This window comes from Scyliorhinus canicula, chromosome 2 (genome assembly GCF_902713615.1).
Source record: "Scyliorhinus canicula chromosome 2, sScyCan1.1, whole genome shotgun sequence".
Lineage (NCBI taxonomy): Eukaryota > Metazoa > Chordata > Chondrichthyes > Carcharhiniformes > Scyliorhinidae > Scyliorhinus > Scyliorhinus canicula.
In genome coordinates this window covers 4,366,263-4,393,806 of record NC_052147.1, presented here as the reverse complement: position 1 = coordinate 4,393,806, position 27,544 = coordinate 4,366,263, and the positions used below count along the sequence as shown (strand labels likewise).

Below are 27,544 nucleotides of genomic sequence, written 5' to 3'. Positions count from 1 at the left end.
CATAGTATTTACCCTTCTCCCAATTGTAAATCTTGCCCTGTTGCACGCACCTATCCCTCTCCATTACTGAAGTAAAAGTCACAGAATTGTGGTCACTATCTCCAAAATGCTCCCCCACTAACAAACCTATCACTTGCCCTGGTTCATTACCAAGTACCAAATCCAATATGGCCTCCCCTCTGGTCGGACAATCTGCATACTGTGTTAGAAAAGCTTCCTGGACACAGTGCACAAACACCACCCATCCAAACTATTTGATCTAAAGAGCTTCCATTCAATATTTGGGAAGTTGAAGCCGCCCATGACTACTACCCTGTGGCTTCTGCACCTTTCCAAAATCTGTTCCTCCACATCTCTGTTGCTGTTGGGGGGCCTATAGAAAACTCCCAACAAGGTGACTGCTCCTTTCCTATTTCTGCCTTCAACCCATTCTACCTCAGTAGGCAGATCCTCCTCGAACTGCCTTTCTGCAGCTGTTATAATATCTCTAATTAATAATGCAACCCCCCCCCCCACCTCTTTTACCACCCTCCCCAATCTTATTGAAACATCTATAACCAGGAACCTCCAACAACCATTTCTTCCCCTCTTCTATCCAAGTTTCCGTGATGGCCGCCACATCGTAGTCCCAAGTACCGATCCATGCCTCAAGTTCACCCACCTTATTCCTGATGCTTCTTGCGTTGAAGTATACACACTTCAACCTATCTCCGTGCCTGCAAGTATTCTCCTTTGTCAGAGTTACCTTCCCCACTGCCTCACTACGCGCTTTGACGTCCTGAACATTGGCTACCTTAGTTGCTGGATGACAAGTCCGGTTCCCATTCCCCTACCAAATTAGTTTAAACCCTCCTGAAGAGTACTAGGAAATCTCCCTCCCAGGATATTGGTGCCCCTCTGGTTCGGATGCAACCCATCCTGCTTGTCCAGGTCCCACCTTCTCCAGAATGCGCTCCAATTATCCAAATACCTGAAGCCCTCCCTCCTACACCATTCTTGCAGCCACTTGTTCAACTGTACTCTCTCCCTATTCCTAGCCTCGCTATCACGTGGCACTGGCAACAAACCAGAGATGATAACTCTGTCTGTCCTGGCTTTTATCTTCCAGCCTAACTCCCTAAACTCGTTTATTACATCCACACCCCTTTTCCCACCTACGTCGTTGGTACCAATGTGCACCACGACTTCTGGCTGCTCCCCCTCCCCCTTAAGGTTCCTGAAGATACGATCCAAGACATCCCTGGCCCTGGCACCCGGGAGGCGACATACCTTCCGGGAGTCTCGCTCGCGACCACATAATCGCCTATCCATTCCCCTAACCATCGAGTCTCCTATCACTATTGCTTTTCTATTCTCCCCCCTTCCCTTCTGAGCCCCAGAGCCAGACTCAGTGCCAGAGGCCTGGCCGCTAGAGCCTTCCCCCAGTAGGTCATCCCCCACAACAGCATCCAAAACGTTATACTTGTTTTGAAGGGGATCGGCCACGAGGGATCCCTGCACTGTCTGCCCGCTCCTGACTGTAACCCAGCTACTCTTGTCCTGTACCTTGAGTGTGGCTACCTCCCTGTAACTCTTCAATATTACCCCCTCTGCCTCCCGGATGATCCGAAGTTCATTCAGCTCCAGTTCCAGTTCCCTAACACGGTCTCGGAGGAGCTGGAGCTGGGTGCACTTCCCGCAGGTATAGTCAGCGGGGACACTGGTGGTATCCCTCACCACCCACATCCTACAGGAGGAGCATGCAACTGCCCTAGCCTCCATCCCCACTTACCTTACAGAATACAGCTTCACTGTGGACCAACTAGACCTCCGCCCTCCGACTCTGCTCCCAGTCAGCTGTACTCTTTGTAAACTCCCGGCTCCCTTCAAGCTCTTTGGGGAAATGTAGGAAATGAAATGAAAAGGATTACCTTACTCCCTCCTCACCTAACTCCCTCAGTCACCAAACCCGCACTATAGCACTCAAATGCAGCACTCCCTCAGTCACCAAACACGCACTATAGCACTCAAATGCACCCAAATTCAGCATTCCCTCAGTCACCAAACTCTCACTATAGCACTCAAATGCACCCAAATTCAGCACTCCCTCAGTCACCAAACACGCACTATAGCACTCAAATGCACCCAAATTCAGCACTCCCTCAGTCACCAAACTCTCACTATAGCACTCAAATGCACCCAAATTCAGCACTCAGTAGCTCAGATTTATACTGGACTCTAACCTCTGAAAACTGGCATAATCCAATTAACTAATTAACAAGCTCCAGCTGCAAGTAGTTACAAGTAGAACCTTTGTTTAAAGCTGATTAAAAATTCACCTTCTGGGGCTGCACGGTGGCCTAGTGGTTAGCACAACCGCCTCACGGCGCTGAGGTCCCAGGTTCGATCCCGGCTCTGGGTCACTGTCCGTGTGGAGTTTGCACGTTCTCCCAGTGTCTGCGTGGGTTTCGCCCCCACAACCCAAAAATTTGCAGAGTAGGTGGATTGGCCACACTAAATTGCCCCTTAATTGGAAAAAATAATTGGCTAATCTAAATTTAAAAAAAAAAAAATTTCACCTTCTTCTCAACCAAGCAGCAACTTAACTTTTAAGTTAATTAACTAAATAAAAGAAAGACTAGACTTTAGATAAAAATTAAAATAAACCCTTAATATCGCTCAGTCACCAAACTCTTACTATAGCACTCAAATGCACCCAAATTCAGCACTCAGTGCAAACAAAGTCTGCACTGTAACTAGCTCAGATTTATACTGTGACTCTGTTATACTGAGCTTGTATAGCCTTTGTCGGAATGAAGAGCTTGTCTTATGAGGAATGGTTGAGGACTCTGGGTCTGTACTCAATCAAGTTTAGAAGGATGAGGGGGATCTTATTGAAACTTACAGGATATTGCAAGGCCTGGATAGAGTGGACGTGGAGAGGATGTTTCCACTTGCAGGAAAAACTAGATGCAGAGGACACTATCTCAGACTAAAGGAACGATCCTTTCAAACAGAGATGAGGAGGAATTTGTTCAGCCAGAGGGTGGTGAATATGTGGAACTCTTTGCCGCAGAAGGCTGTGGAGGCCAAATCACTGAGTGTCCTTGAGACAGAGAGAGGTAGGTTTTTGATCAATAAGAGCAGGGGTTATAGGGAGAAGGCAGGAGAATGGGGATGAGAAAAATATCAGCCATGATTGAATGGCGGAGCAGACTCCATGGGCCGAGAGGCCTAATTCTGCTCCTATGACTTATGGTCTTATTAGTGTACCAGCCAAGGTCAGCTGGTAGAATGCTCCCCTCTGTCAGCAGATCATGGGTTCTAGTTCCACCCCTTTTTGGAACAAATCAAGGCTCACACTCCAATGCTGCACCGAGGGTGGGTGCCGCACCGAGGGTGGGTGCCGCACCGAGGGTGGGTGCCGCACCGAGGGTGGGTGCTGCACTATAAAAAGGGACTTGTCGCTGTTTAATTACATGTCTTTGGATGAGGTGGAAAAGATGCCACTGCACTATTTCCAAGACAAGCAGGGAGTGGTCTCCAGTGCCTAGGCTAGTAGTAAACCACTAAACTAGATTATACTGCTCTTTATGGAACCTTGCTGTGTGCTAACTGGTTACTGTGTTTCAGGCATTATAACAGTGATTACACTTGAAATGTCCTTCAACTGCCTGGAAAGCACAACAAGGTGCTGATACAAATTCAAGTCTTCCTTTTATGGGCTCCCTTGTTCTTCCTTATCTTTTGATCTTGTTGTCCAGTGACAGAAAGGGGATGTCCTTAAGAGACAGGGAAACACCTCATCCATAAAATAACCATAAGAGCCTCATTAAACCTGCAGGTCCCAATATCAACCCTAGAGCTTGCTCCCCTCCAGCTGGCAAGCCCTGCGACCACCAACAAAAATCACCCATGAAGAAATGATTGAAATTCAACTCAGAGCCTCATTGTTCCATTAATGCAACAAATGACTTTGGGAACGGAGAAGACTATCCTTTCATTCAATCAGACCACGGCTGATCTATCAACTCCAGTGCTTTTGATAACAAAAATCTACCAATCCAAAATCTTGAAAGTACCAACTGACCTCCGCAGCATCCACAAACTTCTGGGGAGAAAGAGTTCTAGATTTCAACCATCTTGTGAGTGAAATGTTGATGGACAATACCGAAAGGATGTTAACAAATGTCCACACAACAGATTATTTGAATACAATTAGACAAAGCAATCGTCAACTTTTTCATCTTATGCTAAAATTGTTAATTCCGATATATGCTACTGCACAAAAAATTCATTCATAGGATGTGGCCGTTGCATTCATTGCCCCTTCGCGAGTGGCCATTTCAAAGCGCATTTCAGAGTCAGCCTGTGGATCGAGGGTCACATGTAGACCAGAGCAGGTCAGAATGGCAGATTTCCTTCCCTCACGGACACAGGTGAACAAGATGGGGTTTTGTTTCTCACAGCAATAGTTTCATGATCATCATTAGACTTTTCAGCTTTTTATTGAATTTGAGTTTCCCCATTTGCCATGGTGAGATTCAAACCCAGTTTGCCAGAGCATTACCCTGGGTCTCTGGATCACTACGAGTTCAGTGACAATACCACTACGCCACCACCTTCCAAAGGAAGAGTTAACATCAAGTCCAATGTGACTCTTCTTCCCAACCATATTTGGAAGTTCTGAAGAGTCAGATTGGGCTTGAAATGTTAATTCCCTTTCTCGCCACAGATGCTGCCAAACTAGCTGCGTTTTTCCAGGACTTTGCTTTTATACTAGAGTAAAAAATATATTTTTTTAATTTCTCGAGGGCCTTTTAGGAATGGCCTACTTCAATTGGAGACTGAAGAGGGAGAAGTGTACAGACAAATTGAAGGGCGATGTTGCGAGTTAAAACAATTCAGGACACATTAATCAGGCCAATGTTAAAACCTCAAGCGATTGAAAGCTCCAGTGAGCTGCTCTAGAAGAAGCAGTAAGACAGACATGCACAGGCTGCCACCTCTAATCTTTAAGTTATTGTAGCTGCAGATTTACCGTTCTGTAAAGTCTGTGCCCGTGACTCCTTCCCGAGGTTAGTGTGGAACCCTGTTCCCAGCGATGGAGCTTTTCCGGGACCTGGAATATAAAAATTCAGAATGGAAGTCAATCAGGAAAACATACTCGAGTATGATTTTTAAGCATACAAATCAACATAATGCTAAATTTGAACCAAGTTAACAGAGGTTCAGGGAGATTGGAGGGGCGTGAAGGAGAGGAATGGGAGGAGGGAGTGAGTGAAGAGAATGCTGCAGAGAGAGAACACAAGGAAGCTGGAGTAGGCCATTTGGTTCTTCAAGTTTGCTCCGCGAGTCAATGTGATCTTAGCTGATTTTCTACCTCAACTCCACTTTCCATCACTCTGCCCATATCCCCCTTAGTGGCCAAAATGTCAATCTCTGTCCTGAATACACTTAAAGCCTACTCCAGAGAGCTGTAGATATTCAGAGAATTCCAACCAAGTGAAGAAACCTCTCCTCATCTAATTCTGTAAAGGACAACCCCTAATTTGGTGAATGTGACACTGGCTGGAATTCTCCCATGCCCCCACTGCCGGGTTCAATGACAGGCAGTGGGGTAGTTCGGTAAGAGGCTCAAAATTCAGTTTTACGCCAATGCCAATTCCCTCAGGACCCTCCACTGGGGGCCAGGATGGCAGATTGGGAAACCTCCCGGAGACCAGCATGAAAGTCAGCTGCATCCCACTAAAGCGATGCCAATGAAGGCCCAATTCCCCACTCTGGATCGTCCAGATTCAATGCCCTGGAGGGGGTCAAACTTTCAGCCTCATCTTCTTTCTCAGGAGCTCCAGCTTCTATCATTGTGTCAGTGGCCTCCAGGTGCATAATTGGAGGTTGGGGGCAGAGGATTTGGCACCTTTCCCCTGTTGGCCTCCGCAGTGGGAAATACTCCACATTCCTGCCCCACCAGGGGACTAATTCCCAGGATGGGAGAATTCTATTCACCATTGCAGATTCTCCAACCAGGAGATGACAAGTTCCCAGCATCTACCCTATTGAGCACTGTATGAGCTTTATTTGCTTGAAGGAGATCAACGCTTATTCTTCTAAACTTTAGGGAATACAGGCCAAGTTTACTCAGTCTATCCACATGGGACAATCCCATTATTCCAGGAATAAATCTGGTGAACGTACATTGCACTCCCTATTCCCTTCGGAAAAAAGATCAAAACTGAACAAATACTCCAAATGTGGCGTCATCAAGACCATTATTACAATCACAACAAGACTTCTTATACACTTAACCCTTTGTAATAAAGGCTAACTTACCATTTGCTTGTTCTATTGCTTTCTGTACCTGGAAGTCAATTTTCTATGATTGATGCACAAGTGTACCGAGGTCCCTTTGAGTACAACATTTTCCAACCAAAGTGGATAACTTCGCACTTCTTTACAGTACTGTATAGTCTATCTCAGACATTCTTGCTGAATCACTCCGCCTGTCTAAATCCTTTTGCTGACTCATAGAATCCTCATGGCTTAGTTTCCCACCTAATTTCATATAAGGTAGTGTGTTCAGAAGAAGGGTCATATTCAACTCAATGTTTTTAAAATAAATTTAGAGTACCCAATCATTTCTTTTCCAATTAAGGGGCAATTTAGCGTGGCCAATCCGCCTACCCTGCACATCTTTGGGTTGTGGGGGTGAAACCCACGTAGACACGGGGAGAATGTGCAAACTCCACACGGACAGTGACCCAGAGCCGGGATTGAACCTGGGACCTCGGCGCCGTGAGGTAGCAGGGCTAACCCACTGCGCCACCGTGTCGCCCCTTCAACTCAATGTTTACCTTGGTTTCTCGCTCCATAAATGCTACCAGACCTGCTGAGTATTTCCTGTATTTATTTCATATTTTCACTATCTGCAGTATTTTATTTTCCTTTATCCTAGATACAGACACCACAAAGTTTCGCCTACTACGGCTGTGGAGCTGAATTTAGCAATGTTTTCGAGGCTCAAAGCATAATGAGCTCTGCATAAAAGCAATTTGGAAAGACAATATTAGCTAGGTGCCTAGGAATGCAATAGCATGAGTGAGTAAAGCACAGGGTCATGAGTTGGGTTTTAGACTTTGCTCCTAGCTACTTACTCCCTATCCCATTCCAACAATTGTGCACAGCAATTAGGAGCAACAGCAATGAATCAGTAATGAGTAACAGTAATGAGGAGCGACAGTAATGAGGAGCGACAGCAATGAGGAGCAACAGTAATGAGGATTAGTAATGAGTAACAACAGTAATGAGCGACAGCAATGAGGAGGAGCGACAGCAATGAGGAGGAGCGACAGCAATGAGGAGCAGCGACAGCAATGAGGAGCAGCGACAGCAATGAGGAGCAGCGACAGCAATGAGGAGCAGCGACAGCAATGAGGAGCAGCGACAGCAATGAGGAGCAGCGACAGCAATGAGGAGCAGCGACAGCAATGAGGAGCAGCGACAGCAATGAGGAGCAGCGACAGCAATGAGGAGCAGCGACAGCAATGAGGAGGAGCGACAGCAATGAGGAGGAGCGACAGCAATGAGGAGGAGCGACAGCAATGAGGAGGAGTGACAGCAATGAGGAGGAGCGACAGCAATGAGGAGCGACAGCAATGAGGAGCGACAGCAATGAGGAGCGACAGCAATGAGGAGCGACAGCAATGAGGAGCGACAGCAATGAGGAGCGACAGCAATGAGGAGCGACAGCAATGAGGAGCGACAGCAATGAGGAGCGACAGCAATGAGGAGCGACAGGCTTTTATCAAGCACCAAGAAGCAATGAATGTGCATAGCCACAGAAACACCTGCTGTGCCTGTCCTTCGCCCAGAGTTTATCAAAGTGCGGGTGGCGACCTGCAGGCTGGTGTCGGGAGGGTGGTGGAGCGAACAGTTGCGCCGTTCCCGCGGTGGCCCCGATCACGAGAAAAGCAGCCAACCTGGCACCAAGGCCTCGTTTACAGGGTGTCATTGAGTCTCTGCTCACACCGCACCAAGGTGCAGCGTGGCTTTCACCCTCTTGCGTTGCCCCACTGCTCTGCACCTCATCAAATGTTTTAAAGTCAACTGAGCACAAACAGATTGATGGAAACATCAAACACTAAACAAGAAAGAACTGCCCACAGCGACAACACCAGCTTTGTTTCCTTTATTTACAACCAGGCAGCACAAAGCCACATTAGGTGATATTCAACAGTAGCTAAAGTTGCAAAAATGTCAGTTCCAATAAAGCCTTTAAGTATAGACGAATGAAAGAAATTGAAAGCAGAATGGTACAACCAAACTGGTTTTGAAGTAAGCATGATGGAACAACTACTGTCTACCCATGCAAACGTTGATGTGGCTAAATCACTATTAGCTTTTGTGACAGTGGAAACTGGTACTGTTGAGACTGAACTCCTTCTGAAGTACTTGGCATTGCGTGTCCAAAAGCAACATCTGAGCGAACTGCAGGATTTATATGTTATTATGCAAACTAGATTCAAAATATTGGACGCTGGAGCTTACAGCCTCTTCATCAGTGGTTCTAGTGAGACACATCATTGGAGAGAGGTTGTGATGTTTTTAAATTCAATCAAAAATACCATTAACTCATCCGCAAGGAATTATGGAGATATCATTATTTCTGCACTCTGGCATAAAGAAGTAGAAACTGCTGGGAGGTTGTTTAAAGAGACGGATGGCAAAAACTTAAAACCAAATGAGGATAACTTATTAGCATTTTTTGATTGTGGCAAGTCATTTTGTGATGATCAAAATGAAAATAAGATGATGTATAATCTTTTCTTACCTGACAGACAATCAGATTTATCCTGGGAACATTTAATGCACAACAGCCATTCATAGAATCATAGATCATACAATGCAGAAGGAGGCCATTCGGCCCATCGAGTCTGAACTGGCCCTTGGAAAGAGCACCCTACCGAAGTCCACACCTCCACCCTATCCCCGCAGCCCAATAACCCCACCTAACCTTTTTGGACACTAAGGGCAATTTATCATTGCTAATCCACCTAACCTGCACATCTTTGGACTGTGGAAGGAAACCGGAGCATCCGGAGGAAACCCACGCACACACGGGGAGAACGTGCAGACTCCGCACATACAGTGACCCAAGCCGGAATTCGAACCTGGGACCCTGGAGCTGTGACGCAACTGTGCTAACCACTGTGCTACCGTGCTGCCCAATACCTCTCGTGGTTTGAGAGGTAAATATTTAGTTACAATGACCTTTTTAAAATTTGGTTTTAAGTTTGTCGCTAACTTTCAACATGTATTTGAACATTGGATTAGGTGCAATAAAAAAAAAAGAGGCGGTGCAGGGGCACAGTGGTTAGCACTGCTGCCTCACAGCACCAGTGACTCGGGTTTGATTCTGACCTTGCGTGACTGTCTGTGTGGAGTTTGTACATTCTCCCCCTGACTGTGTGGGTTTTCTCCGGGTGCTCCAGTTTCCTCCAAGGATGTGCAGGTTGTGTGGATTGGCCATGCTCAAATTGCCCCATGGTGTCCAAAAGATTATGTGAGGTTATGGGGATAGGGCGGGGGAGTGGGTATAGATAGGGATGCTCTTTCAGAGGCTTGATGCAGACTCAATGGGCTGAATGGCCTCCTTCTGCACTGTCAAGATTCTGTAACCAGCCACTACCAGCTTTTCCATTGAGAATGGCGGCTGCTGCTGCCTTTTAAGCAGAAATAAATGAGACTGTGTGGAGTCTTCTGGCCAGAAGCAGCAGCAGAGAACAATTCATTCACACGCCGTGCATGCACACATGACATCAAGCACCCTCCAGGTATGTGATTTTGCCACCAAATCACAGAGCAGTGTTGCTTCCATTTTCCAGCTGCTGGCAAGCAAGGTATGTGAGCTGGGAATGGATTTCTTAAAAGCTAGAGACAGTCAGAAACTCAAACAGGTAGTTTATCTATTTGACAGGATCTCACAATGGAAATTACAGGAGAGCTGCGCAGGAGTGTCCAGGGCAGCACAGAGCAGTACCAGTGTTAGCTCTGCACAAAGCTCCGGGTTAACAGCCTGCAAAGAAGAAACTTTTATTTTTTATTTTTTATTTATTTTTTTATTTTTTATAAATTTAGAGTACCCAATTCATTTTTTCCAATTAAGGGACAATTTAGCGAGTTCAATCCACCTACCTTGCACATCTTTGGGTTGTGGGGGCGAAACCCACGCAAACACGGGGAGAATGTGCAAACTCCTCACGAACAGCGACCCAGAGCCGGGATCGAACCTGGGACCTTGGCGCCGTGAGGCAACAGGGCTAACCCACTGCGCCACCGTGCTGCCCAAGAAGAAACTTAACTTGGGAACAAAGCAGTATAAAGATTTGCTGATGTACGGTTTTGTCAAATGTGCCAATGCAAATAAGAATGTAATACCCATGTGTGTTAGATGCAGGGAAGTACTGGTAAATGAGAGTAGTTTCAGATTTTGAAAGAGAAGTGGCAAGTGAAAAATTCCTTTGCGGTTCAGACTCCAGAGTCAATTAATAATTTATAGCTGACTCAGGGCAGCACGGCGGCGCAGTGGTGAGCACTGCTGCATCATGGCGCTGAGGATACGGGTTTGATCCCGGCCCCAGGTCACTGCCCGTGTGAAGTTTGCACATTCTCCATGTTTACGTGGGTCTCACCCCCACTATCCAAAAAGATGTGCAGGGTAGGTGGATTGGCCACGCTAAATTGCCCTTTCATTGGGAAAACATAATTGGGTACTTTAAATTTATTTTAAAAACTTACAGCTGACTCCATATGAAAAGACTACACTGCTGTAGCTGACCTGTGATACCACATTAAAAACATGGCAAAAGCCCGGAGCCTGTCAGTATTCTGGAGTAGCATCGCTGGGGAGTACCCTGTGCTGAATAAACACGCATTTTGTTGCTGTTGCCTTTCAAGACGACCCACATGTACAAGATTAGATTTTCTGTTTTCATAAAGATGACGATGCACAAAGGAACTGGCTGAAGTCTGCACCTGATATGCACATTACCCTCTCCTCCTTTGAACCTATTCAAGTGAGATTGTGAGGTCCAAGCAGGCTCTGCATTCGCATTAAAGGTAAGTGAACATGGCGTGTATCACAAAGGTCGGTCAATGCGAGTCCCATGGTAGGCCAGTTGGAAAAAGAGTGGGTCCCGGAAAAAACAAGTTTGAAAACCGCTGCCTTGGCCTACGCCCAATGTACAGTTCCATTGGTACCAGCCACGTTTCAGTGCCACCTTCAACCAAAACATCCCAAAACAATTCACTGACACATATTTGACAAACAGTTTCATGAGACATAGGACACTACCAGACCTGGCGCTAATGTAAATTGGCAGGAACGGAGATGGTGGGTGGACAGGATTTGTTACAAGTTAGGATATGGGCAAAAGAGCTTTTTTTCATATTTGTGACTATTTAATATGTGCCTCATTATACCCGAGCCCAAATCTTGTCCAGTTAGTCACAAAACAGCAGCATGGGGTCAGAGGATAATAGGTTGATAAGCCACTCCAAAGAATTGAGCCCATAATCCAGGCTGACACACACATACTGAGGAAGAGCTTGCAGCAGTCAGAAGTACCGACTTCTTGATCAGATGTTAATTGCCTGCCTTCTTCAGTAGACATAAAAAGATTGCACGGCAATATTCAAAAAGTCCCCGATATTGGCTGCCATGTTTACCAACATTACAACATGGGTTTAATGTATGTGCTTGAGGGCAGCAGGGTGGCGCAGTGGGTTAGCACTGCGGCCTCACGGCGCCGAGGTCCCAGGTTTGATCCCGGCTCTGAGTCACTGTCCATGTGGAGTTTGCATATTCGCTCTGTGTTTGCGTGGGTTTTGCCCCCACAACCCAAAGATGTGCAGGGATTGGCTACGCTAAATTGCCCCTTAATTTGAAAAAATGAATTGGGTACTCTAAATTTAAAACAATAAATAAAAAATGTACGTGCTCGAAAACAAATAGCTTCCAATGCTTGAAAGTCGAAAATCGAGGGTGGGAGTTCAAGTTAAGTGGTTAGGATTTGGAATGCACTCCAGCGAAAACAGATTCAATATTAATATTCAGTTGCCAACCAGATAATTACTAGAAAGTGAAAAATATTAAAGAGGTGGAGAAAGAGCAACGGTGTAGAGCAAAGTGAATTATTTTTCGAAAGAACCTTGTAGACTCATTGGACTGAATGGCTTCTTGCTGTGCAATATCATTCTAATGTTACGACCTCAGCAGATGTTACTTGTTGAGCAAACCAGGTCGCAGAGGGAAAGCTGTCTTACTGATCATAACCCATTTTTTTGTATTTTGAAAGCAATTGGGAACAGCTACCGAACCCAAAAGCATAGAACTCCTCTGACAAGTTCAGGATTTTAAAACTAAAAGGATTTCTCAACACGAAAAAAAAACTTTAGCATGGAAGATTAAAGTTACACAGTTAAAGCTGTCTGACAGAACAACCCCCAAAACACCCACCTGGTCAGAATACACAAGTAAACTTGCTTCTCGGCAACGACTATAACTATAAAAATCCATTAATATTATCCAAGACAAGGAACCACGGTCACTTCAGTAAAGGTAAACCACACGACTCCTCAAACACTTTCACTGTGGTGTGGAAATCCAGGAGAAAGGTTCAGGGCCAGGGTCCCTTCTGAAAACCAAACACTTTTCTGGCTTGAGTGATTGGCTGATCCAAATTCACAAATTTCACGCCTTATCCCAGCACAGATCTGGTCTCCAAGTTATTCCCCCACAGACTCCGCTAAACCTCCTCCCTATCTGCTCATCTCAGATTCCGTTGCCCTCAACTTCTCTAAATAAAATAATCTTTCATGTTTTCAGGTCCAAAAAGTTTTTAAAAAACCCGTGTAAGTCCATTGTCACTTCGGAACTTCCCGTTGAAACTCAACAGCTGTAAAGTCATTATCTCATAATGTAAATTTCAAACCCAAAGTATTTACTTGTAAATCCAACTCACCATAGCCTCTTGTTACAAATGCATGAACCTCACACCTTTACCCTTTTAGCTCTCAGCTCTTAGAGTCAAGTTGTCTCCACTAACCTTAACTAATCATGGAACAGAAGGCCTCCATTTCCTCCTCCCCCGCCAAAATAAAAAAAATAACATCCATTATTGCACTAAATTTCAAACACAGATGTTCTACAGTGAGCAGTGAGGGAGGCTCTGGCTAGTTTGTTCCACCCTTTCACTTGCAAAAGATCCATCACGTTCCTTGGACCGCGTGGCTCAATAGAACGGAGCAATATAACTGCTCACCAAGCCACCAGAATCTTGTGTTCATACAAATGTTACGGGGTTATGATAAACACCAGTGTGTTTGCGGGTCCTTTCACCCGCACGCACTGATGTGGCTGAATGACGAAAGAGCAAAGGATTTCTGGCCTGATTCGGATTTCACCAAAACGGGGAGATCAGTGAAAAATAAAAGTCAACGTGGATAAATACTACACATAAGAAAAATGGTACATCAAGTACCCCCATAAAGGGTGATTTGGCCAAAATTCCTGTGTCAAAGAGCTTTTTGGATGATTCGATATTCAAAATGCAAAACAGGAAAGCCACAAGAACACTGCATGATCACAACTTGCATTGATATTGACGTACTGTCCTTATTGGTAATATGTTCCAAGACAGAAGAACATGATCGCATAAATCAGAAGTCATGCTCAAATCATACAATTGCCTGGTCAGTCCACCCCTCGTCTCGATCTTGCTACTCAGACAATAAGTGAAACACTGTGAAGATCAACCACAAGACTAACCTCAGCATTAAAGCAAGTGACTTAGGAGAACACAGAGACTTGGGTTTCTCGGCCATGACAGCAAACAGTGTGTGTGCAGAGACCAAGAATACCAAACTATTAACCCAGAAAACACTACTTATTTTAACAGGACATGGGTTAAATCTAGTGAATATCAAGTGAGGAAACAGTGCCAAGGTATAGTTGAGACAAAATGATCAACACATGAAATGGATTCTTGACATGGCAGTAGACCAAAAATAGAGAATAATTTTTGAAAGATTTGAATTCTATGGTCTTTCTCAATGGATGGGTTAGGATGAGGTGAATGGTCTGCCTTATCTGCAAACCACCGGGATTCAATCAAAGGGGTGCCAACAGCTGCTGTGGTGTATTGGCAGTTCGACATCTACATCGTGTCACTGTTCCTTCGACAGCACGTTGCAAACTCCGCAACCTCCTACTAAGCATCGAGAAGGCCAAAGGACTGCAAGCGCACAGGAACACCACCACCTGCAAATTCCCTTCCCAACCACACACTATCCCGACTTGAAAGTGCATCACTGTCACTGCATCAAAATCCTAGAACCCCCTCCCGAACAGCACAGTGGGTGTACCTACACCACAGGGACTGCAGCGGTTCAGGAAGGCAGCTCACCACCACCTTCCCAAGGGCACTAAGGCATGGGAGATAAACAACGCCCACATGAACAATTTTAACAAGCTCCATTATAATGCAACTTTGAAAAAATACATCATGGAACAAGTGACTTAGACGCTTTTGGTGAACTCAGCATCAGTCAGCATTCTCTTCAGACGTGGCAGGTTACTACAAGTAAACACAAAGGAAACAAACCAGCCAGGGAAGCTTGCTCTGTCTATCTGCTGAGTGTAATAACCACTTAGCATTGTCAGTGTGACGTTTATAAGTATATTTATGTGAGGTGGGGGGAGGAGAAAGCAGAGGGGGGGGGGGGGGAGAACAGAAAGAGGGACAAGTAGAAACATGGTTTTGGAGTTTCACAGAATATTTGGACAAGATTAGCAGGATCAATTCATTCTCACCAATAATCACGTAACAATCGCAAGTGAAACTACTCTATCAAACTTTTAATCAGCTGGTGTCATGCTCACTTGGATGTGCAGAATTCTTTTATAGAGATATACTTGCAGCATGCAATCATGAAACAGGCGACACAAGGACATCGTTTGGAGGTCAACACTTCAGAGCATTTCCCTCAAGCAGTTGAAAAGTTATTAACATCTCAACGCAAGAGCGCACCCGGGGGGGGGGGGGGGAGAGAGAAAAGGGGGGAGAGAGCCTGGGGAAAGGGGAGAGGGGAGAGGGAGCGTGCCTGGGGAAAGGGGAGAGGGGAGAGGGAGCGTGCCTGGGGAAAGGGGAGAGGGGGCGTGCCTGGGGAAAGGGGAGAGGGAGCGTGCCTGGGGAAAGGGGAGAGGGAGCGTGCCTGGGGAAAGGGGAGAGGGAGCGTGCCTGGGGAAAGGGGAGAGGGAGCGTGCCTGGGGAAAGGGGAGAGGGAGCGTGCCTGGGGAAAGGGGAGAGGGAGCGTGCCTGGGGAAAGGGGAGAGGGAGCGTGCCTGGGGAAAGGGGAGAGGGAGCCTGCCTGGGGAAAGGGGAGAGGGAGCCTGGGGAAAGGGGAGAGAGAGAGCCTGGGGAAAGGGGAGGGAGAGAGCCTGGGGAAAGGGGAGAGGGAGCCTGGGGAAAGGGGAGAGGGAGCCTGGGGAAAGGGGAGAGGGAGCCTGGGGAAAGGGGAGGGAGAGAGCCTGGGGAAAGGGGAGGGAGAGAGCCTGGGGAAAGGGGAGGGAGAGAGCCTGGGGAAAGGGGAGAGGGAGCCTGGGGAAAGGGGAGAGGGAGCCTGGGGAAAGGGGAGAGGGAGCCTGGGGAAAGGGGAGAGGGAGCCTGGGGAAAGGGGAGAGGGAGCCTGGGGAAAGGGGAGAGGGAGCGTGCCTTGGGAAAGGGGAGGGAACGTGCCTGGGGAAAAGTTATACCACAAGAGTTCATGGTTTTGGGGGTATTATTTTAACATTGGATTGGCCTAACTAACTGCAAATGGAGAGTCGGAAAAATGGATCATTTTCAGGATGCTAAACAGAAACCAGCGGCGTGCCACAGGGATCAGTGTTGGGGGCTCAACTATTTCCGATCGAGATTAGGGACTTGGGATGAATTTGGTGATGAGTACCCAATTCATTTTTTCCAATTAAGGGGCAATTTAGCGTGTTCAATCCACTGACCTTCCACAACCAAAAGATGTGCAGGGAAACATTTTTTTTTTTTTAAAAAGGAAAGTAAATTGAGTACACAAGGTCTCACAGCACCCTGGGCTGGTGGTGCGGTCAATTCCAGCCCCACCCAGAGTCACAACACCCTGGGCTGGTGGTGCGGTCAATTCCAGCCCCACCCAGAGTCACAACACCCTGGGCTGGTGGTGCGGTCAATTCCAGCCCCACCCAACCCGGAGTCACAACACAAGTGAAATGAGATGTTATTTTAAAATACCCGAGCACCTTGGTTGAACCCGATGAATTGTAGTCACCAGGTTTGTAAAATTTAAACACAAATAGCCTTTTATTATGAACGGTATTATAATAAACTGACAAAAATGTAACCGGCTATCAAATACCCCTTTCCCAACCCCACACCACCCACACACACACACAGACAAACAACAGGAGGGAACAGGGGAATTAAAGAAGCAAAGAAAATATTAATAAAATAAAAGGATCTTTGATGTGCTGCGGTGACTTCTAGTTAGTGTCTTTGAGGGTCAGTTTTTGTTTCGATACTTCTCATCTCCATGCTCGAGATGGTTTTCTCTGGCAAGGTTGTCTACTTTCCCTGCAGACTCAGCACCATTTCAGGCTGCGCCAGGCACTCTCTGGTTTTTGAACAATAATGAGAGCGAGCGAGAACGCCTGCTAGCTCCTCTCCAAACCCTGGCAAACACACTGACCTGACGACCGTGCTGCTTCAGCTGAGGTGCTCGGCTTTAAGGCACATTCTGATTATGAGTCCACAGACCAAAAATAATAAAATAAACAGGAAAGGTGCCCGTGAAGGTAATAAATACATTAAGTGAGTGAGCAAAAGATCATCAGGTGGAATACAATGAATAGAAAAGATGAATATTATTTAATGGAGAGAGCTGACAGAATTCTGCAGCACAGTGGGATCTGGGTGACCTTGTAGATGAATCATAATAAAGTTAGCATGCAGGACAGCAAGTAATGAGGAAGGCAAATGGCCTTTGCTGCAAGGGGAACAAAGAACAAAGAAAAGTACAGCACAGGAACAGGCCCTTCGGCCCTCCAAGCCTGTGCCGACCATGCTGCCCATCTAAACGTAAATCTTCTACACTTCCGGGGTCCGTATCCCTCCATTCCCATCCTATTCATGTATTTGTCAAGATGCCCCTTAAACGTCACTATCGTCCCTGCTTCCACCACCTCCTCCGGCAGCGAGTTCCAGGCAAAAAACTTGCCTCGTACATCTCCTCCAAACCTTGCCCCTCGCACCTTAAACCTATGCCCCCTAGTAATTGACCCCTCTACCCCTGGGAAAAAGCCTCTAACTATCCACTATCTATGCCCCTCATAATTTTGTAGACCCCGATCAGATCACTCCTGAACCTCCGTCATTCCAGTGAGAACAAACCAAGTTTATTCAACCGCTCCTCATAGCGAATGCCCTCCATACCAGGCAACATCCTGGTAAATCTCTTCTGCACCCTCTCTAAAGCCTCCACATCCTTCTGGTAGTGTGGCAACCAGAATTGAACACTATACTCCAAGTGTGGCCGAACTAAGGTTCTGTACAGCTGCAACATGACTTGCCAATTTTTAAACTCAATGTCCCAGCCAATGAAGGCAAGCATGCCGTATGCCTTCTTGACTACCTTCTCCACCTGTGTTGCCCCTTTCAGTGACCTGTGAACCTGTGCACCTAGATCTCTCTGACTGTCAATACTCTTGAGGGTTCTACCATTCACTGTATATTCCCTACCTGCATTAGACCTTCTAAAATGCATTCCCTCACATTTGTCCGGATTAAACTCCATCTGCCATCTCTCCGCCCAAGTCTCCAAACGATCTAAATCCTGCTGTATTCTCTGACAGTCCTCATTGCTATCCACAATTCCACCAACCTATGAATGGAAGAGTCTTGTAAAGGGCATTGGGGAGATGATACTTGGAGTGCGGTGTACAGTTTGGGCTCCTTATTGAAGCAGGGTTAAGCTTTCAGAGATGGTTCACCACACTGATTCCAGTGGTGAAAAACTGAATAGGTTGGGTGTATACTGATTGGAGGTTTCGAAGAACGAGTGGTGGTAAGATTGTGAGGGGGCTCAATAGGTCAGACGCTGAGAGGATAGTTCTTGGGGAAAATCTAGAACCAGGGGGCAGGGTTTCAAACCAAGTGGTCTCCAATTTAAGACTGAGAGGCGGAAGAATTTCTGTCTCTGTTAGCCTTTAGAATTCTCTTCCCCACGGAGCAGTGGGGGCCGGGTCATTGAATACATGCACGGGTGAGTTAAACAGATTTTCTGATCGACAAGGGAGTGAAGAGTTATGCAGGACACACAGGAAAGTGAAGTTAAGGCCACAACCAGGCCAGCCATAATCTTACTGACTGGAGGAACGGGCTCAAGGGGCCGAACTGACAGCTCCCACTGCTGTTGGAAGGAAGTAAAGTTGGTAACAGAAGGTACCAGTGGGACGAGAAAGCAGAATAAACAAAGCAAAGCATCGAGAATGCGTCAAAAGCAGAATGGTGTCGAAAAGACAAATTGAACGGGCACTCTGCCTGAATGTGCGCAGCATCCGTAACAAGGTAGATGATCTCCAAATAGAGGTAAATAGGTATAAAATAATTGTCATTACGGAAACATGGCTGCATGGTGACCAAGACTTGGAACTGGATATTCAATACTTAGGAAGGACACACAAGGAAGGACAAGGAGGTGGAGTTGTGCTGATAATAAGAGATCAGTGTCGTAATAAGGGAGGATCTCCGATCAGAAGAACAATGTGTGGAATCTGTTTGGCTGGAGCTAGGAAACAGCAACAGGCAGCAGACTTTAGCTGGAAATGTTTATAAGCCACCGAACAGTACTGGTAATGTGGGGCATGGTATTAATTAGGAGACAAGAGAAGCATGCAGCATGGGCAATACAGTGACCACGGGTGACTTCATGTGCACATAGACTCATTAACCCATGTGAACATTATAACTGTGGACGGCAAATTTCTGGAGTGTGCTGGGGTGGTTTTCTAGAGCAGTTTGTTGAGGAGCCAATTAGAGGACAGGCTAGTCTAGATCTAGTATTGTAATGAAAAAGGGCTCATTAATAATCTAGTGGTAAAATAACCTTCAGGGATGAGTGACCAGAAAATGATAGAACTTTACATTATATTTGAAAATGAGGAAGTTGAATCTGAAGGCAGGGTGTTAAAGTTGAGTAAAGGAAATTAGGAAGGTATGAGGGACGAATTGGCCGAGGTGGGGACGGAACAGGTCTGACTGTGTATCGGAAGATATGGACTTCAAAGTAATTATTACCTAGCGTACAGCACCGGTACACACTCCTTCAGGGTGCAAAAACCCAAAAGCCAGAAATAATAGTAAACCTTAATATTGAGAGTTTGTTTTGAAGAATATAGCAAAAAAAAGGCCAAGAAACTGACAAAGAAATGGGGAACAGAAATGAACACAACCTGGCAAAAAAAACAGACGGTAAAGTTATGTCAGGTCGTAGGTCCCCTGGGTAGGGGTGTCCCGTGTGAGGCTGAATCGGGATTTCTTAAATAGTTACTCTGGAGTTAGAAATTAATTTTTTCCTCTAACTCTGATCAGCATAAAAGTGGCAGAACCATCCAAAATTAGTGATTTAAATCGCTTCTGTCGATGGTTCCCAGCCCAGCGTGATTGTTCAGAGGAAGTTAGTGCTCCTGGGCAGAGGTTGAAACCTGAAACAAAGGTTGTTCAATAGTTCCCTGCTCTTCCAGCACAAGTTTACTCCAATGCTATGCAGACTGCCAGTACTACGCTTGGGAATATCAGCCTGAATTTTGTGCTCAAGTCTCTGGAGTGAGGGCAGCACGGTGGCGCAGTGGTTAGCACTGCTGCCTCGCGACGGCAGGGTCCCAGGTTCGATCCCGGCTCCATGTCCGTGTGGAATTTGCACATTCTCCCCGTGTCTGCGTGGGTTTCACCCCCACAACCCAAAGATGTGCAGGGTAGGTGGATTGGACACGCTAAATTGCCCCTTAATTGGAAAAAGTGAATTGGGTACACTAAATGTTTTTTTTTTAAAGTCTCTGGAGTGGGCCTCGGGCCTGGGCTTGCTGATTTGGGCATTCACAACAACAGGAGCGCCCGGGAGGTCATCTGGTAAATTAGTGCAACACAGCTACCAGGTTAGCCCAAGATCAAGGCTGCACTGAAAAAACAACTTTAGGAGCACACTATTAATCTCTCACAATCAGATTTTTGTTTATTCATGCCAGAGTATTAAATAAAATGACATCAGTGTTTGCAAGTTCAATTCATTAACGCTGAGGAAATCAACAGCCTAATTGGTGTTTGTGAATGATAAATCCAGTAACATTACCTCATGGTGAGGTAAGTTAACACTTGTGTGCTGCCAGTGAGAGAGGTGCCAAGCATGCAATGCTCTAATTTCAGCATTTACAAACATCAACAGCAAACTCATGACCATGTTCTGCAGAGTCTGTCCTCATTACAGCCATTGCTGCATACTGCACTCTGGCTCCTCCGTGTGGCGTACCCCCTCCCCCTGACCAGGCAGAGTCTTTGCCCGACACCCCTTCCTCAGACTGGGTCACTGCTGTCTACCTCTCTCAATAAACGGCACTGACCCTCCCAAAATCTCAGCCCTTCACTCCAATAAGATGCCAGAGTGTTACTCACTTCCCAAAACCTCAAACAGACCCTTCCCTCGCAAGCCCTCACCAACCTCTCCAATCTCCTCTCCCTCCAGCTCTGGAGCATGTCATAGAAATCAACAGAATCCCTACAGTGCAGGAGAAGCCATTTGGCCCATCAATTCTGCACCGACCCTCTAAATAAGACTGGACCTAGGCCCACTCACCCGCCCTATCCCCGTAAACCCACCTCACCTGAACATCTTTGGACACAAAGGGGCAATTTATCATGGCCAAACTACCTAATCTGCACATTTTAGGACTATGGGAGGAAACCGGAGCACCCGGAGGAAACCCACACAGACACGGGGAGAACGTGCAGATTCCGCAGTCACCTTGGGCCGGCATTGAACCCGGGTCCCTGGCGCTGCGATGCAGCAGTGCTAACCACTGTGCCTTATCCAATCTCTCAGGATGTCGCTAGAGAATCTGTTGCCGATGAGTGACTTGCATGGAGCATGCAGCTCTGGTCACCACACTAATAATAAAAATCGCTTATTGTCACGAGTAGGCTTCAATGAAGTTACTGTGAAAAGCCCCTAGTCGCCACATTCCGTCGCCTGTTCGGGGAGGCTGGTACGGGAATTGAACCCGCGCTGATGCCTTGTTCTGTATTACAAGCAAGATGTTTAGCCCACTGTGCTAAACCAGAATCCACTATAGGGAGAATGTTTTTTTAAAATTCATTTTATCCAATTCAGGGGCAATTTAGCATGGCCAATCCACCTGGCCCGCACATCTTTGGGTTGTGGGGGCGAAACCCATACAAACACAGGGAAACGTGCAAACTCCACACGGACAGTGACCCAGAGCCGGGATCGAACCTGGGACCTCAGTGCTGCAAGGAGAATATGACAGTACTGGAGAGGGTGCAGAGGAGATTTGCCAGGAGACTGCCTGGGCTGAAGCATCTGAGCTATGAGGATACAGTGAAGAGGCTGGTGCTGTTTCCTTTCAGCAGCCAAGGTTGAGGGGGGATCTGATAGAGATGTACAAGATTATGAGGGGCATAGAAGGATGGAGAGGAAGGCACTTTTACCATTAGTAGAGGGATCAATAACCTGGGAGAATAGATTTAAATTAAGATTTAGAAGGCTAAGACAGGAGTTGAGGAGAAGCCTTTTCACCCAGAGGGTAGTGGGAGTCTGGAACACTGCCTGAAAGGGTGGTTGAGCCAGAAACTCTCAGAACATCCAAGAACTATTTAGATATTCACTTACACTGCCATAACCTCCAGGGCTATGGGTCAAGCGCTGGAAAATGGATTAGTGTACAAAGAACAAAGAAAAGTACAGCACAGGAACAGGCCCTTCGGCCCTCCAAGCCTGTGCTGACCATGCTGCCCGTCTAAACTTAAATCTTCTACACTTCCTGGGTCCGTATCCCTCTATTCCCATCCTATTCATGTATTTGTCAAGATGCCCCTTAAATGTCACTATCGTCCCTGCTTCCACCACCTCCTCCGGCAGCGAGTTCCAGGCACCCACTACCCTCGGTGTAAAAAAAACCTGCCTCGTACATCTCCTCTAAACCTTGCCCCTCGCACCTTAAACCTATGCCCCCGAGTAATTGACCCCTCTACCCTGGGAAAAAGCCTCTATCCACTCTGTCTCTGCCCCTCATAATTTTGTAGACCTCTCTCAGGTCACCCCTCAAACTCCGTCGTTCCAGTGAGAACAAACTGAGTTTATTCAACCGCTCCTCATAAGCTAATGCCCTCCATACCGAGCAACATCCTGGTAAATCTCTTCTGCACCCTCTCTAAAGCCTCCACATCGTTCTGGTAGTGTGGTGACCAGAATTGAACACTATACTCCAAGTGTGGCCTAACTAAGGTTCTATACAGCTGCAACATGACTTGCCAATTCTTATACTCAATGCCCCGGCCAATGAAGGCAAGCATGCCGTATGTCTTCTTGACTACCTTCTCCACCTGTGTTGCCCCTTTCAGTAATCTGTGGACCTGTACACCTAGATCTCTCTGACTGTCAATACTCTTGAGGGTTCTACCATTCACTGTTTAGTCAGATCCTTGTTGGCTGCCCTGGACACGACGGGCCGAATGGCCTCCTTTTGTGCTGTAAACGTCTAAGAATTGATAATCGAGGAACCATGGATGCTAAACAGGCGGAACACGGGGTTCCTCTCAGTGTTCTCTGGGAGCTCACTGTGTCAGAGAGATCGCCGTGTTTGCCTACATAGCAATCACGATGTTTAAGTAATTCAGTCTACACCAGGTGCTCTGGGATCATCCCAAGATGCAAAATAATGTCATAAGAATTCTGCTTTCTCAGAGATACAGACGGGCACACAGACGCACACACGATGATCATCAGTACACATTAGCCACACTTGTTAACTCAGCAACCTCAGAATTATTAGCTAGCTTCCTTTCCAACCAGAGCTAACCCAACACTGGACTCGCTGTACAGCGACCTATCAATCTTCATTTGCAGGATTATTAAATGTGAATCAGGCCACATCCGCCAGGGTCCCGTTCATTCTTTTCAAATCAGTTCTGATGAATGTTTGTTTCTTTGGGAAGAACCAATTTGTTTTAAGACTGCGCAAACCCTCAAATCAACAATCACAAATAAAACCTCCGCACCCTGCATACAGAATCTGCTTAAACCACAGGGCAGCGAGGGGTCAACCTGTGCTGAACCCAATCAGCCAAACACCCACCAACCAAAAGCCACCTTGTTCAATAAAGACTGGCCATGGGCTTTGAAAAAGTATCGATGATATCACAGAATTGTTACGCACAGAAGGGAGCCATTCGGCCACTCGTGTCTGTAGCAGCTCTCCAAACGAGCATCGTGACATAGTGCCATTTCCCAGCCCTTTCCCCATAGCCCTGCACACGGTTTCTATTCAAACAATCATCCAATGCCCTTGCGAATACATCAGCAACCCAATACAAGATGGCCAAATTTGCAGTCAATGCTAAACTCGGAGACACGACAGCAGGATTCAGAGTAAATGGAGTTGACAGAGATCAGGGTGAAATCAGCAGCTGGTGTACTGGGGTCAATGGTGTGGAAATAGATACGCATGAAGTGGGGAAGACTTGTAGAGTCAGAGCTTTACAGCATGGAAAAAGGCCCTTCGGCCCATCTGGTCTGTGGCAGCCATCAAACACTTGTCTATTCTGATCCCATTTTCCAGCACTCGGTCCGTAGCCTTGTGCGCTGCGGCGTTTCAAATGCTCATCTAAATGCTTCTTAAATGTTGTGAGGGTTCCCACCTCTACCAGGCTTTCAGACAGCGAGTTCCAGACTCCCACCGCCCTCTGGGTGAAAAGGTTTTTCCTCAAACCCCCTCTAAACCTCCTGCCCCTTACCTTAAATCTGCTTATTGACCTATCCCTCAAGGAAAACATTTGTTTCTATCTAATGCCCCTGATAATTTTGTACACTTCAGTCAGGCCCCCCCCTCAGCCTTCTCTGTTCTAAGGAAAGCAACCCCAGCCTAACCCGCCTCTCTTCACAGCTGAAACGCTCCAACCCAGACAGCATCCTGGGGAATCTCCTCTGCACCTTCTCCAGCACAATCACATCCTTCCTGTAGTGAGGCGACCAGACCGTACACAATACTCTAGCTGTGGCCTATACAGCATTTTGTACAGCTTAATCATAACCTCCCTGCTCTTGTATTTTTTGTAATTCAAAGTGTCCAATTCTTTTCTTCCAATTAAGGGGCAATTTAGCGTGGCCAATCCACCTACCCTGCACATCTTTTGGGTTGTGGGGGCAAAACCCACAGACACGAGGAGAATGAGCAAACTCCACACAGACAGTGACCCAGAGCCGGGATCGAACCTGGGCCCTCGGCGCTGTTAGGCAGCACTGCTAACCACTGTGCCACCATACGTGTATCCCATATGCCTTTTAAACCACATTATCTACCAATCCTACTGCCTTCAGGGTCTAAGGACATGCACACCAAGATTTCTCTGGTCATCTATATGTCTGAGTGCCCTGCCATTCATTGTGTATTACCTTGCCTTGTTAATCCTCTCAAAAAGAATCACCTCACACCTTTCAGGGATAAATTCCATTTGCCACTCTCCTGCCCATCAGCCCTAATCATCGACCTCCTCCTCCTGCCGTTCCCACCCCGATGGCCGACTCCCGCCCCGATCGCTGACTCCTGCCTGCGTCTCGACCACCAGTGTGAGTGAGTGGTGAGAAGTGAAACGCTCTCCCACAGGGAGCGGCTGAGGTGCATCGTGTAGGTACATTTAAGGGCAGCAGTGGGGTGAAAGCATGGGAGAGAACAGAAATTTCTGTTGATCAATGAAAAATCAGTTCAGGTGGGCAGCACGGTGGCGCAGTGGAAGCACTACAGTCTCACGGTACAGAGGTCCCAGGTTCGATCCCGGCTCTGGGTCACTGTCTGTGAGGAGTTTGCACATTCTCCCCGTGTCTGCGTGGGTTTCACCCCCACAACACAAAGATGTGCAGAGCAGGTGGGTTGGCCACGCTAAATTGCCCCTCAATTGGAAAAATTCATTGGGTACACTAAATTTTTTTATTTTTTTTAAAATCAGTTCAGTTGAACATGGCTGACCAGCGATCTATTTCAATTATTCCTGGATTTTATGAACTACTTACAGTAACCAAGACTTTGTGAAAGATTTGTCAATACCCGTCTGACTGATCCTTCCAGCTAATGAACAGAACCGTATCATCTGCTTCTTCCAAATAGTGTACAAGAACAAGTAAACTCTCATTCTCTTCCTCCAGTAATACCACATCCACCTTTAAGGGCATAAATCTAACCCGACAACTCACCTCGGCACTGACCCTCCACCGGCCACTCACCTCGGCACTGACCCTCCACCGGCCACTCACCTCGGCACTGACCCTCCTCCGGCCACTCGCATCGTCACTGACCCTCCTCCGGCCGCCGGCCACTCGCCTCGGCACTGACCCTCCTCCGGCCGCCGGACACTCGCCTCGGCACTGACCCTCCTCCGGCCGCCGGACACTCGCCTCGGCACTGACCCTCCTCCAGCCACCGGGCACTCACCTCAGCGCTGACCCTCCTCCGGCCACTCGCCTCAGCACTGACCCTCCTCCGGCCACTCGCCTCGGCACTGACCCTCCTCCGGCCACTCGCCTCGGCACTGACCCTCCTCCGGCCACTCGCCTCGGCACTGACCCTCCTCCGGCCACTCGCCTCGCCGCTGACCCTCCACCGGCCACTCGCCTCGGCACTGACCCTCCTCCGGCCGCCAGCCACTCGCCTTGGCACTGACCCTCCTCCAGCCACCGGGCACTCGCCTCGGCGCTGACCCTCCTCCGGCCACTCACCTCGGCGCTGACCCTTCTCCGGCCACCGGGCACTCGCCTCGGCGCTGACCCTCCTCCATCCACCGGGCACTCGCCTCGGCGCTGACCCTCCTCCGGCCACTTGCCTCGGCACTGACCCTCCTCCGGCCACTCGCCTCGGCACTGACCCTCCTCCAGCCACCGGGCACTCGCCTCGGCGCTGACCCTCCTCCGGCCGCCGGGCACTCGCCTCGGCACTGACCCTCCTCCGGCCGCCGGAGACTCACCTCGGCACTGACCTTCCTCCGGCCGCAGGGCACTCGCCTTGGCACTGACCCTCCTCCGGCCGCCGGGCACTCGCCTCGGCGCTGACCCTCTTCCGGCTGCCGGACACTCACCTCGGCGCTGACCCTCCTCCAGCCACCCACCTCGGCGCTGACCCTCCTCCGGCCACTCACCTCAGCGCTGACCCTCCTCCGGCCGCCGGGCACTCGCCTCGGCACTGACCCTCCTCCGGCCGCCGGACACTCGCCTCGGCGTTATACCCAAGGACATTCCAATACAATACACTCCATGAATAACTTGGAAATTATACCCCTGTTGTACTGCAGGAAACAGGGAAGCTTAAACTCCTTCATCACAATAGTGACTGCACTTCAAAAAGTACTTCATTGGCTGTAACAAAAAAGTTTAACGTTGCCTTGAAACCAATATTGTCGGATTCATTTTAACCTAACTCAGCAAAGATTCGACAAGGAAAGCCAACACCAAGCTTCTGGCCATGGACACATGCTGCCATCTGGTGGACAGAGTATGGAAGCACAGCTGATAAATTCCAATAACCAATGCTTTAGCAACATGCACAACCTCTTGCTCCATGAAAACTTATGAAATAATCTTTTATTATTGTCACAAGTAGGCTTACATTAACACTGCAATGAAGTTACTGTGAAAAGCCCCTAGTCGCCACACTCCAGCGCCTGTTCGGGTACAGAGGGAGAATTCAGAATGTCCAATTCACCTAACAGCACATCTTTTGGGACTTGTGGGAGGAAACCGGAGCACCCGGAGGAAACCCACGCAGACACAGGGAGAACATGCAGACTCCGCACAGACAGCAACCCAAGTCGGGGATCGACCTGGGACCCTGACGCTGTGAAGCGACAGTGCTAACCACTGTGCTACCGTGCCTCCCTACTTGGGATCAACCGAGTGAACCTTCTCTGGACTGCCTCCAATGTTTCCAACAAAACATGTTGTTTCACCTGAAGATAAATCAATTGATTTTACTGAAAAAACATAGTCAACCTTTTTGGAAGGGGCGGAGAGAGTGGAATAAAGTTACTCAATAATAATCTTTATTATTGTCACAAGTAGCCTTACATTAACACTGCAATAAAGTTACTGTGAAGAGCTCCTAGTCGCCACATTCCGGCACCTGTTCAGGTATATAGAGGGAGAATTCAGAATTCTCAGATGGTACAGGAATTGAACAGGCGCTGCTGGCCTTGTTCTGCAT

The 27,544-nt window shown here is 47.6% G+C and overlaps 1 protein-coding gene across 2 annotated transcripts in view; it reads right to left on the bottom strand.

The window, feature by feature from the left end:
• brf1b (BRF1 RNA polymerase III transcription initiation factor subunit b) overlaps positions 1-27,544 on the bottom strand; it is a 458,569-nt gene that overhangs the window by 385,027 nt on the left and 45,998 nt on the right. For both annotated transcript variants that reach the window (XR_005463757.1, XM_038822063.1), the window contains exon 2: positions 5,021-5,101. Coding sequence is in view for 1 of the 2 variants with exons in the window: in XM_038822063.1 (XP_038677991.1) it covers positions 5,021-5,101 (81 nt within the window). In the remaining variant the exon portion in view is untranslated. The remainder of the gene's footprint in view (positions 1-5,020; positions 5,102-27,544) is intronic.